The sequence below is a fragment of the Muntiacus reevesi genome, chromosome 9 (assembly GCF_963930625.1).
Source record: "Muntiacus reevesi chromosome 9, mMunRee1.1, whole genome shotgun sequence".
In the NCBI taxonomy this organism is placed as follows: Eukaryota; Metazoa; Chordata; class Mammalia; order Artiodactyla; family Cervidae; genus Muntiacus; species Muntiacus reevesi.
In genome coordinates, this window is record NC_089257.1 from 1301241 (window position 1) to 1314311 (window position 13071).

The following is a 13071-nucleotide window of genomic DNA, read 5'->3' on the forward strand; positions in this document are numbered from 1 at the left end:
CCCGGTTGAGGAACAGGCCCCCGTGTCCGCGCCCCGGTTGAGGGACACGCCCGCGTCTCCACGCCCCGATGAGGGACACGCCCGCGTGTCCGCGCCCCGGTTGAGGAACAGGCCCCCGTGTCCGCGCCCCGGTTGAGGGATGCGCCCGCGTGTCCGCGCCCCGGTTGAGGGATGCGCCCGCGTGTCCGCGCCCCGATGAGGGACACGCCCGCGTGTCCGCGCCCCGGTTGAGGGACACGCCCGCGTGTCCGCGCCCCGATGAGGGACACGCCCGCGTGTCTGCGCCCCGGTTGAGGAGTGTGTCCCGCGTTTCCGCGCCCCGATGAGGGACACGCCCGCGTGTCCGCGCCCCGGTTGAGGAGTGTGTCCCCGTGTCCACGCCCCGATGAGGGACACGCCCGCGTGTCCGCGCCCCGGTTGAGGAACAGGCCCCCGTGTCCGCGCCCCGGTTGAGGGACGCGCACCCGTGTCCGCGCCCCGATGAGGGACACGCCCGCGTGTCCGCGCCCCGGTTGAGGGATGCGCCCGCGTGTCCGCGCCCCGATGAGGGACACGCCCGCGTGTCTGCGCCCCGGTTGAGGAGTGTGTCCCGCGTGTCCGCGCCCCGATGAGGGACACGCCCGCGTGTCCGCGCCCCGGTTGAGGAGTGTGTCCCCGTGTCCACGCCCCGATGAGGGACACGCCCGCGTGTCCGCGCCCCGGTTGAGGAGTGTGTCCCCGTGTCCACGCCCCGATGAGGGACACGCCCGCGTGTCCGCGCCCCGGTTGAGGAACAGGCCCCCGTGTCCGCGCCCCGGTTGAGGGACGCGCACCCGTGTCCGCGCCCCGATGAGGGACACGCCCGCGTGTCCGCGCCCCGGTTGAGGGATGCGCCCCCGTGTCCGCGCCCCGATGAGGGATGCGCCCCCGTGTCCGCGCCCCGGTTGAGGGACACGCCCGCGTGTCCGCGCCCCGATGAGGGACATGCCCGCGTGTCCGCGCCCCGGTTGAGGGATGCGCCCCCGTGTCCGCGCCCCGATGAGGGACATGCCCGCGTGTCCGCGCCCCGGTTGAGGAGTGTGTCCCCGTGTCCGCGCCCCGGTTGAGGAGTGTGTCCCCGTGTCCACGCCCCGATGAGGGACACGCCCGCGTGTCCGCGCCCTGGTTGAGGGATGCGCCCGCGTGTCTGCGCCCCGGTTGAGGGACACGCCCGCGTGTCTGCGCCCCGGTTGAGGGATGCGCCCGCGTGTCCGCGCCCCGGTTGAGAAGTGTGTCCCCGTGTCCACGCCCCGATGAGGGACACGCCCGCGTGTCCGCGCCCCGGTTGAGGAGTGTGTCCCCGTATCCGCGCCCCGGTTGAGGGATGCGCCCGCGTGTCCGCGCCCCGGTTGAGGGATGCGCCCCCGTGTCCGCGCCCCGATGAGGGACACGCCCGCGTGTCCGCGCCCCGGTTGAGGAGTGTGTCCCCGTGTCCGCGCCCCGGTTGAGGGATGCGCCCCCGTGTCCGCGCCCCGATGAGGGACACGCCCGCGTGTCCGCGCCCCGGTTGAGGAGTGTGTCCCCGTTTCCGCGCCCCGATGAGGGATGCGCCCCCGTGTCCGCGCCCTGATGAGGGACACGCCCGCGTGTCCGCGCCCCGATGAGGGACATGCCCGCGTGTCCGCGCCCCGGTTGAGGAGTGTGTCCCCGTGTCCGCGCCCCGGTTGAGGGAGGCGCCCGCTGCCCACGGCCCTGATCCTGCCTCCCGCCTCTTGCCCGGCAGGCACGGCCCACGACCCCTACAAGGCGCTGTGGTTCGAGCGCAGGAAGGACCCGGTGACCCGGGAGCTGACGCACATCTACCGCGGCGGCTACTGGGAGTGCAAGGAGCGGCAGGACTGGGACTCGTGCCCCGACATCTTCTGAAGGAGCCGCCGAGGAGGAGCAGCCCGCGGACTGCTGCCGGCGCTGCCTGCCCGAGCTCGTCTGTCTTAACCAATCACTTCTTGTTCCGAATCAGTCACCAGAAGCAGACCCGGTTGGTGGTGATTGGCTGGTTGCCTTAGCTGATTGACCCTGAAATCAACATTCTGGACCCCGCGTGCTTGTCGGGGAGGCGCCCCCCACTTCTCCGGAGTCGGGGCCCCCCCCCACCCCCTGAGATGCTGGCCCTCACCCCCCTCCCCGGAGCAGCCGCTCAGCCAGGCCCGCGGAGCACACTGCTGCGGTGCGCCCGGCCTTGTGCCGCGCGAGCTGATCCTAGAGGGTCCCTCGAAAAAGAAACACGTTCAGACTTGGCCACGGAGCATCGTGAGCGCCGTGGTGGAGCCGAGGCGCAGCCCAGGAGACGGCCGGGCCGCACGAGGCGCCCGCGAGGGGCTCGTCTGCAGGACCGGGGCGCGCAGAGGTCACGCTTGGCCGTGTCTTCGCTCGTTAGCACACCCCGCTGCTGTTCTCCACCTTCGCTGGCGGCTGCCGGGGCCGCTCGGGCGTCGCAGGAGGGTTGCTTTGTCCTCCCAAGGGACTTTACGGACTCGCTCAGGCAGAGCGCTTCGGAGGACCCGGAGCACGAGGCCGCGTGGACACGGCTGGCCGCCGCGCGCTCCCGCCCCTCACCCCACCATCCCCGCCGCCTTCTCCTCCCCTCTCCTGTCTTCTCGCTCTCCATCTCTGGGCACAGTACCCGCTCAGGTTTGTGCCTCGAGGAACAAAGCATTACCTGCCCCATTCTGCCACACTTCAGAATCTGAGAGAAGGCGTTTATTCCAAGTGAGTTTTCACCACCTCTCAGAACCCACGGACTGAAGCCACTTCTGGAATAATGTGTTAAATACCTGTATATTATATATATGTAGAGAAAAGTCCGAATTTTCTGTTTGATTTCCCTCCCTCCCGTTAAGAATCTTGCTCTCTGAGCTCACTTGTCCCCCAGGGACTCTTGGACACACTAGTGCGGATGGGAGCCCCTTGGGCGGACACGTCCCGCGATCACCCGGCAGGGTCTGTGTCCGCGGGTCGCATCCTGGGCGCCCACTGCTGTCTCAGCTCCGCTCTCCTCACCGACTCTGGAGGACGAAGCCCTGCCCCCTTGCCCAGCATTGTGTCCTCCTCCACCAGGGAAAGTGTGGGTAGTCGGGCAGGAGGGGCGTTTGCGGCTGCAGCCTGCCTCTGCCCAAGCGCAGCGCCGCATAGCGACCCTCCTTCCTGGGAACCGGGGCTGGTAAGAGAACCGCTCCTGTCTGGCCCAGATTTCCTTCTTTTTCTTCCGTCTTTGTTTTGTTTCAGTTGTCTTTGGTCGGAAATCTGACCCCGTGCCGCCCACCCGTGGTTGAGGATCACAAATCGAGGTGCCTTCCTTGTCTGCTCTTCCTTGGTGTTCTGTTTCTGTTCCTTAACTGCCGAGCCTCAGCCAGCGTGGGTCCTTGCGGGGAATCATTCCGGGGGAAGCCGTCCCCGCAGGGAAACTGGATTTCTGCCGGGGAACCAGGCCTGCTCCTTCCCCGCCCGCCCTCCCTGGTGGCCGTGGGGAGCTGCCTCCGGGGACTCGCTTCCCAGCACGAGTGAGGGGTTACAGCAGGGCTGCCACCTTCAGGGAGCCCCATGGAAGCAGTGACCCGCTCCTGGGGTGGGTGCTTCGGCCGGTGGGATTCCCCCGGAGATTGAACTCCCTGCTCTGTCCCCCCACCCCCTGCCTCCTCCATCTGCACTACGCTTCCAGCCTGATCTTCAGATTCTTGCTCAAGGAAGAGACTTCGAGTCCTTCAGGTGAAATAAAGTCACACCGAAGCAAAACAAAACTATATATATTTTCAGTTTTTTTTGCCTTATTGAATTTTTTTTCCAAGAAAACTACTAAATTAAATAATTTTTAAAAAGTCAGATTGTTTGTCTGATTCACTTCTACTGAGTAGGAGGCGGCGGGAAGAGGTGGAGAACTGGCCCCACTGTGATTTGTTTTTTGGGAGTTGGGGAACTTGATCTTCATGAGAAACTGCGAAAAAAGCTGGGCATGGATTTCCAGATGTTTGAACTTAATTTCACCTGCCCGTTTAAATTCTCAGGATCTTAGCTGATTCACGCAGGGATTCAAATTTTGTGTTTTGAACATAAGCAACTGAGAGGTGATTGGAAGACCTTGGAAAGACATGAGGACACTGAAAATGCTAGTTTAGTTTTTCTCTGCAAAGTTCAAGGAGGGGAGAAGGTGGGCAAAGCGGTGGAAGCGACTTGGAGGCCTCCGAGGAGGGCAATGCCAATTCTTGGCCTGAGGGAGCAGCCCCTGTCCGCTGAGCGTGTGTTTCTTTGTCCAGGGTCCTGAGATCGGAGCGCTCAACGTTGCCTGGCTTCCACTTCAACAATTTTTAAGATGTTCATGTTACAGTTGTCATGCTGAATATGAAGAAAGACACTCAGAAAATAAACTAATTTACTCAAGGTCACATAGTTGATTGGTTAGTCACACCACTGGAATTCCAAGCTGGGTTTGTTTAACCCTGGAGTTTGCGACCTTTACAACCTTGTGTTCTGTGAGCCACTGGGTTGGAAGGCAGCGGGTAGCTAAATCATTTCCTCCTCCTGGACTATACATCGCGAAGAAATGGGTATCTCTCTTTCCAGAAGCTTCTTAATGTGGATAATACCTTGTGGGGAGTCCTACCTGAAGGAAGGAGCATTCTTGAAGTTCGGCCTCCTGACGCCTTCACTTCTCACGGCTCTCATGCCCACAGAATCAGCTGCATTGTCAGGGTTTATTTTTTCGAGCCCTGGTTCCCAGGAAGGCCACTTAGGTGGTACAAGTCATTTGCCCGATTCCCATTACAGTGGTTTTTCCGACAGCTATGACGTGGTAGTAGACCCTGACATCTGTGAGAGCTGCATCCTGCCATCTTGAATAGCAGGTGGTGTGTAATTTCCGCCAATAGGGGCAGTCTAATGTACCCAAAACATTTTTTCTTTATTTTTTTAACGTAATATTTTGTGTTGGGGTGTAGCTGATGGTGAACGGCGGAGGGGCTCAGCCATGCATATGCATGTATCCATTCTCCCCCGCCAAATCCCCTCCCATCCAGGCTGCCACATAACATTCAACAGAGTTCCCTGTGCTGTACAATAGGTCCTGTTGGTTATCCATTTTAAATAAAATACAGCAGTGTGTGCATGTCCACCCCAAACTCCCTAACTGGCCCTCCCCACACTGCTGCCCACACAACCGTAAGTTCATTTGCTAAGCCTGTGAGTCTCTATGTTTTGTAAGTTCATTTGTATCCTTTCTTTTTAGATTCTACATGTAAGGGATGTCATATAATATTTCTCCTTCTCTTTCTTACTTCACTCAGTGTGACGCTGTCTAGCTCCATCCTTTCAACATCCTTCCTTCAGTTCTTTAAGGGGCTGCTGTGACATGATGGGCTGGGACAGAGATGCCCAGGAGTCTACCTTCCTCATGATTCAAAATTACATATGACTCAGCAAAATGAGACATTATTGCATCTGTCAGGGAGCTCTGCCCAGTCACTCAGTCGTGTCCGACTCTGTGATCCCACAGACTATAGCCCGCCAGGCTCCTCTGTCCGTGGGATTATCCCAGGCAAGCATATCGTAGTGGGTTGCCATTTCCTTCTCCACAGGGACCTCTGAAGTCCCACAAAAACATTAAACTTCTACATCTCAAGAATCTGCTCTACTTTCAGCAAGACAAATGAAAATCAACTTATAGTCCTAAAAGGAAGTGTAGAAAAATCATTAGAACGTATTTACTATAAGGTATATATCTTGTGAAACTCTTAACATTGTTCTAAAAACTTAAAAGAGTTTGCTTCTAAAGATTTATTAAAAAAAAATAAAAAAGGTTTATAACACTTTTGCCCAGTAATGTGCCCTGCGCTGTGGGAAGCATTCCCGAAGCCTTCCATGGTTTTCCGTTCCAAAGTTCATAAAATAGATGGTGGTTACATTCTCCTCAGGCTTTCCTCCCTACTGTCTTTTCAGGTAAAGTGCTCCTCTTGGGGTTCACCTTGATTCCCCAGGGGACGCTAACAAGCTGATCAGATGCAGCTTCCTTAAAGGTGAGAACTAGAGATCTCAGATTCTTCTATAAATAGCCTTGCGGAAGTCACGCCTGAGTTTGGTAGGGTGATTTTAGACGTTAGTAAAGAACCAGATGTTTGGGCTTCCCTGTTGGCTCAGACAGTACAGAATCTGCCTGCAGCACAAGAGACACAGGTTCAAACCCTGGGTCGGGAAATCCCCTGGAGAAGGGAATGGCAACCTACTCTAGTTCTCTTGCCTGGAAAATTCCATGGACGGAGGAACCTGGTGGGCTGCAGTCCATGGGGTCGCAAAGAGTTGGGCACGACTGAGTGACTAACACACACTGAAAAACCAGTAGGCCCTGAGATAGATATGGCTAAGTATGTCTTCATTCATTAAACATTGACTTCCAACTTGTTACATAATATACATTAGGGATAGCGAGCTCAGATAAATGGACAATTACAATCTAGGTTGATAAATGGCACTGTAGAGTGGCAACACGCCTATAGGGAGTAGGGAGGCGGGGATAAAGACATCACGGAAGCCTTCCACAACTAGGAGAATGTATCTGAGATGAGAGTTCCAAGTTAGAGGAAGAGCAAAGTATAAAATGCTGCATGGACCAAAAATCAAGGACCAAAATCAAGGAAAGCATCCTGAGTTTGGATGGCTACATGAATGGCTAGAGTTTAGGATCAAGGAGAGGACACTGATTTGGTGATGGAGAGAGGTGAATCCCAAGTCATGCAAGTCTTTATATACTTTAACCAAGTCTTGGTTTCTGTTTTCAGTGAGAGAGCCAAAGAAAGATCTGTAAGCAGGATGGTGAGTTCCAGTGTGGAAAATGAGTGATAGGTAGTCAATCAATTAAGAGGCTGGAGAAACTGTGAGAATGAGTGGTACAAGAATTCCAGTCATGTTGATCAGGATGAAGAGCACTTGAGCATGACTATTGGTGGAGAGCAGAGGGAAGGAGGAAGGAATCTGTATTTTTCTGGCTCTGGAAACGTAGATGGAATGTCTAGAGGGAAAGATGGGTTCACTTTGGGCATTCCGAGTTGGAGGAGCCTGTGGAGAGGTTAAGGAAGCAATTTAAAACATGGGCCCAGATTCATTTTGCTGTGCCCCTGAAGCTAACACAACATTGTAAATCAACCACATTCCAATAAACATTAAAGTCATAGGTCCAAATGTAATGGCTACATTTTTGTGAAAACTGAGGAATGAGATGCTGAGAGGCTGCACATTGAAATCACCTGCAAGTTAAAAAATATATATATAATTCTGAGCCCCATCTACAGAGATTCTTACTCAGAGGTTAGAGCTTGGGCTAGTGAAGTTATATATATATATATATATATATATATATATATATATATATATATATATATTATATATATATATATATATGAATTCGAAGGGCCAAAAATTATGAAATGGGAGAAGGTGGGATAAATCAGCATATTAGGGGATATTATTAAACTACAGCTTGCTTCTCAGAGTTTGAGAAAGGTCTGAGTCAATTCCACTTTTTGACAATGTCTATATGTTTCAAAATTTTTAAATGCCAAGATGAGATTACAAAAATTGAGGTTTTGTTGTTCAGTTGCTAAATCATGTCCGACTCTTTCCGACCCCATGGACTACAGCATGCTAGGCTTCCCTGTCCATCACTTATCTCCCAGGTGTTTGCTCAAACTCATGTCCATTGAGTCACTGATGCTATCTAACCATCTCATCCTCTGCACCCCCTTGTCCTTCTGTCCTCAGTCTTTCCCAGCATCAGAGTCTTTTCCAAAGAGTCGGCTCTTTGCATCAGGTGGCCAAAGTATTGGAGTTTCAGCTTCAGCATCAGTCCTTCCAGTGAAAATTCAGGGTTGATTTCCTTTAAGATGGACTGGTTTGATCTCCTAGCAGTCCAACCAACTCTCAAGGGTCTTCTCCAGCACCACAATTAGAAAGCATCAATTCTTTGGTGCTCAGCTTTCTTTATGGTCCAACTCTCACATCCATACATGACCACTGGAAAAACCACAGTTTGACTACAAGAACCTTTGTCGGCAAAGTGATGTCTCTGCTTTTTAGTACTCTGTCTAGGTTTATCATAACTTTTCTTCCAAGGAGCAAGTGACTTCTAATTTCATTGCTGTAATCATCATCTGCATTGATTTTTGGAACCCAAGAAAATAAAATCTGTCACTGTTTTCACTTTTACCTCATTTATTTGCTGTGAAGTGATGGGACCAGATGCCATGATTTTAGTTTTTGAAGACTGAGTTTTAAGCCAGCTTTTTCACTCTCAGCAAGAGGGTCTTTAGTTTCTCTTCATTTTCTGCCATAAAGGTGGAATCATCTGCATATCTGAGGTTGTTATTTCTCCTGGCAATCTTGGTTTCAGCTTGTGATTCATCCAGCCCAGCATTTCACACGATGTACTATTCATATAAGTTAAATAAGCAGGGTGACAATATACAGCCTCAACAAAATTGAGGTACACTTTAAATATTTAGGTTTAGCAAATCAATGCTTTTAACATACAGATACCATGACCCTGTGTATAATATTTCATTGGTAGGTAATATTGAAAACTTACATTGGAAATCTTTACAAATGGCCTTCCTGACTGTTTTCTTCCATATAAGTCTTGAGGCCACTTTGATAATATCTGAAAAATTCCAAATGTTCATAACTTTTGGTTTTGTGAAATCTGCCTTCTCACAAGAAAAACAAATATAAAAGAATAATCATTACACTATTGTTTTTAACAATGAAAACTGAGGGAAAAAATTAAAATGTCCATCATTAAGAATTTGATTATGTAGATTGTGTTATATCCACACAATCAATACTGTGAGCATTAAAAAGAATGAAATAGGTCTACATAGCTAACATGAAAAAAAGTCCATGATTTATTTTTACATGAGAAAAACAAATAGCAAGGTAGTTAGAAAAAGAGAAAAGTAAAATTATTACTTTTAGCTTATAAAGAGAGGCCCTACCTACCTCTCGCTAAACACATATCCAAATCCTTCTTTTGCTACAAAGAAGCAGATATTTCATTACAGATATGAGGAAGCCACTTTCTGCAAGTTGCTGAAATAGCTCAGTTGGGAGAGTGTTAGACTGAAGATCTGAAGGTCCCTGGTTCAATCCTGGGTTTTGGCAGTGGTTTTAGGTGTCACCACCAGCGGTTGTTCCATGAATACCCTCTGTCTGCATCCTTCTCTCCCTCTAGTGAGAGAGACCTCATTTGCACTTGGATGGATAGGAAGCCCTGGTTCCTAACCTTTGCTTTTAAGCTGGTCAATATCAAGTCAGTGTCCCTTCCCTGCCCTTTTGTCCCTGAGGAACCAGCTCTCCCCAAGCACCAGGAGCTCTTCGCTTTTAAAAAAAATTTTATTTTTAATTAGAGGATAATTGCGTTACAATAGTGTGTTCGCTTCTGCAGTCAGCCGTAGGCAGACATGCCCCTCCCTCTTGCACCCTCCTCACCCCCACCCCACTCACCCCTACAGGCGTCACAGCATGGATTTGAGCTCCCTGCCTCGCCAGCCAATTCCCACTGGCTCTCTGTTTCACATGTGATAATGTATATTTTTCAACATTACTCTTTCACTTCGTCCCTCCCTCTCCTCCCCCACCGTGTCCACTCCTCTATTCCCTCTGTCTGCGTCTCCACGGCTACCCTGCAAATCGGTTCTTCAGTACCACCTCTGTAGGGTCCACACACGCGTGTTAACATACATTTATTTTTTCTCTTCCTGACTTACTTCACTCTGTATAATAAGCGCCAGGCTCTTCCACTTCATTCCCTTTCTAGTTCATCCTGCCTTCCTGGTTCGGACCACGCGGAGCGAGCTGCGGGTTCCAATCTTCCCCGCATGTTTGGGGGCTGGTGGCTCCCGGCTCTGCAGGGGGGTTTTGCAGGCAGGGAGCCGCCTCGTGCGGGGTTGGGGGCTGCCTTCGGGGTTGGCCACAGCCCGCGCCCTGTCTCTGCCAAAGAGATCCTCAACTGCAGCTTAGTTTGACTACACAAGGACAGTTTTCGGTGATGGTGGCGGAGGCCGGGTGAAGTGGGGTGAGAGGTGGGAATTTCTTTTTGGTTTATGTCTACACTAAAGTGAAAGTGAAGTCCCTCAGTCGTGTCCAACTCTTTGCGACCCCATGGACTGTAGCCCACCAGGCTTCTCTATCCATGGAATTTTCTAGGCAAGAGAAATGGAGTGGGTTGCCATTACTAGGGTTACCAAATCAAATACAGGGCGCCCAATTGAATTTAACTTTCAGAGAAACAATGACTATTTTTAGTATAAGCATGTCCTAAAGATTGCACTGGACATAATAATTACATACTCGTTATTTTCCTGAAATTCAAACATAACTATATTTTTATTTGCTAATCGTAAACCACTGTTGTCCATCACATACCCACACCGCTCTGAATTGGATGTGCCCTCCCACCCTCACCGCCACCCCTAACCCCGAACGCCCGGCAAAGACACTCAGAAACTCTCATCAGGAGGAACTGGATTTCAGAAGAGACTGGTAGTTTCTTGTTCTTAACAACTTGCAGATTTCAAAAGACATCAGCTGATTTGTTCCCGTCACCACCAGACAAGACCTCAGGGGGGGATCACCAGGGAACACCCCAGGAATCAGCCATCTTACCTGGTTCCAGGTTTCTAGTGCTGCCCACATTGGTCTGGGATGGGGGCATCAAGGAAAGGGAGATTTGAAAGCTCTGGACTGAATCTTGAAAACAAACAGAAAACATTGAAAAATTTGTTGAGATAATGAGCCACTTAATTCAAGGCAGTGCAATGGCACACACAAGTAAAAGTGTTAGTCGCTTCAGTCATGTGCGACTCTTTGCAACCCCATGGACTGTAGCCCACCAGGCTCCTTTGTCCATGCGATTCTCCAGGCAAGAACACTGGGTAGCCATGCCCTCCTCCAGGGGATCTTCCTGACCCAGGGATCGAACGGGGGTCTCTTACTTCTCCTGCATTGGCTGGAGGGTCTCTGCCACTAGGGCACCTGGGAAGCCCCATGGACCACCCACTCTCAGGCAAGGCTCCGTTTTTCTGCCAGCTCCCAGGCTGGGACACAGGGAGAGAGGCAGAAGGCCTATATCTCACATTCTAAAAACTCAAGATGTGATGAAAGTCAGCATGGAGGACCTGTGATTTGCTCTCCCCTTTCTGTTAACCTGTGCCCAGAGAGCCGCTGAGGAGGAGCCTCATCCCCCAAATCCTTGTGCTTTTGGGTAGAAGGATGCATTTTGATAAGGGCCTCTGAAAAAGTCAATGATGATCAAAAGAAAGGGAAAAAACGGTGGATAAATGTCAGGCAGACCAAACTTTGCATGATTTATGTCAGCATGTGTGATGGTGGATTTGATGTGTCAATATAGCTAGCTCTGGTACATAAATGCATAAATACATCTGGTAAGATGGTGCTGTGAAGGTTTTTTTTTTTTTTTTTTTTGGAAGGTATTCTTTAGATGTAATTAACATTTAAGTCAGTAGACTCTGAATAGAGCAGTGGATTACCCTCCATAAGGTGGGTATGCCTCATCCAATTATCTGAAGATTTAAGAACAAAGATTGGGGTTTCCTAATGGAGAAAGAACTCTCCTCAAGACTAACATTGAAAACCTGCCCGAGCCTACCATTGGCTGCCCTGCTGAAGTTGGCCTAATCAACTTCAGATTGCAAAATCAACTCTTTACCTGAATTTCCAGCTTGTTGGCCAACCCAGTAGATTTTAAACTTGCCAGCCCCCACAATCCCCTGAGCCAATGAAATAATAGTCTCTCAGTCCTGTGTGACTCTCTGTGACCCCATGGACTGTAACCTGCCAGGCTCCTCTGTCCATGGATTTTCCAGGCAAGAATACTGGAGTGGGTTGCCATTCCTTTCTCCAGGGGAAATTCACAACCCAGGGATTGAATCTGGGTTTCCTGCATTGCATGCAGATTCTTTACCATCTGAGCCACCAGGGAAGCCCTGATAAAATAATAAGTCTCGATCTATCCACCAGGATGGCAGGCTTTAAAGTGTTACACATGGGTAAGATGGAAGGGTGAGATATTATTGCTCCTGAGGAAAAAGTGCTCTGAACAATGTCAACCACCTCAGGACCATGAGGGTGGGCATTATATTCCTAGGAAATGTTGGGCCTTTGCCTTAAAAAGGCAAACTCTTCCCAGTTTCTAGTCTGAAGAATCTCTTCCAAAAGTATTTAGATAGAAGCAAGAGGCCCAGGGAAGACAGGTGTCATTTGCTGCATCACCAAGCTTGAAAGCCTGGCACACTTCTACTCGCCTTTCAAGGCACAGTTCTAATTCTCCCCACACCCCCGCTGGCAGGCCCTTCTCTCCTTGCCTTCTATGCCTTACTCTGTGTTATCTGAGCACTTCCATCTTCCTGTATTAAAGCATTAATTACACGGCCTCAAAGGTCCCTAGACAGCATATCGGAAAGCAGAGACATTACTTTGCCAACACAGGTCCCTCCAATCAAAGCTATGGTTTTTCCAGTACTCATGCATGGATGTGAGAGGTGAACTGTAAAGAAAGCTGAGCGCTGAAGAATTGATGCTTTTGAACTGTGATGTTGGCGAAGACTCTTGAGAATCCCTTGAATTGCAAGGAGATCAAACCAGTCCATCCTAAAGGAAATCAGTCCTGAATGTTCATTGGAAGGACTGATGCTGAAGCTGAAAGTCCCAAACTTTGGCCACCTGATGCGAAGAACTGACTCACTGGGAAAGACCAGATGCTGGGAAAGATTGAAGGCGGGAGGAGAAGGGGACGGCAGAGGATGAGGTGGTTGGATGGCATCATCTACTCGATGGACATGAGTTTGGGTGAACTCCGGGAGCTGGTGATGGACAGGGAGGCCTGGCGTGCTGCAGTCCATGCGGTCTCAGAGTCAGACACGACGAGCGATTGAACTGAACTGAAAGGTCTGCTCCCAGCTCTATAGTGGAGCCACAGCGCAGGGCAGGGAGCTCCGAGCATTCGGGTCACCCAGCGCCTCCCCAGGGCGCGGCGTGAGGAGGCCCACAGGACCGAAA

General features: G+C 51.1%; 1 protein-coding gene and 1 non-coding gene across 2 annotated transcripts in view; both read left to right on the forward strand.

Annotated features, from left to right (window-relative positions):
- The window catches only part of OSBP (oxysterol binding protein), a 32904-nt gene extending 29067 nt beyond the window's left edge, over positions 1-3837 (forward strand). Inside the window, exon 14 of the mRNA XM_065946194.1 lies at positions 1742-3837. Coding sequence (XP_065802266.1) covers positions 1742-1884 — 143 coding nt within the window. The 3' untranslated portion in view covers positions 1885-3837. The remainder of the gene's footprint in view (positions 1-1741) is intronic.
- A 5246-nt stretch (positions 3838-9083) lies between these two features.
- TRNAF-GAA (transfer RNA phenylalanine (anticodon GAA)) lies at positions 9084-9156 on the forward strand. The gene has a single exon. It is a non-coding gene; the product is annotated as a tRNA-Phe (tRNA).
- Positions 9157-13071: the final 3915 nt, after the last annotated feature.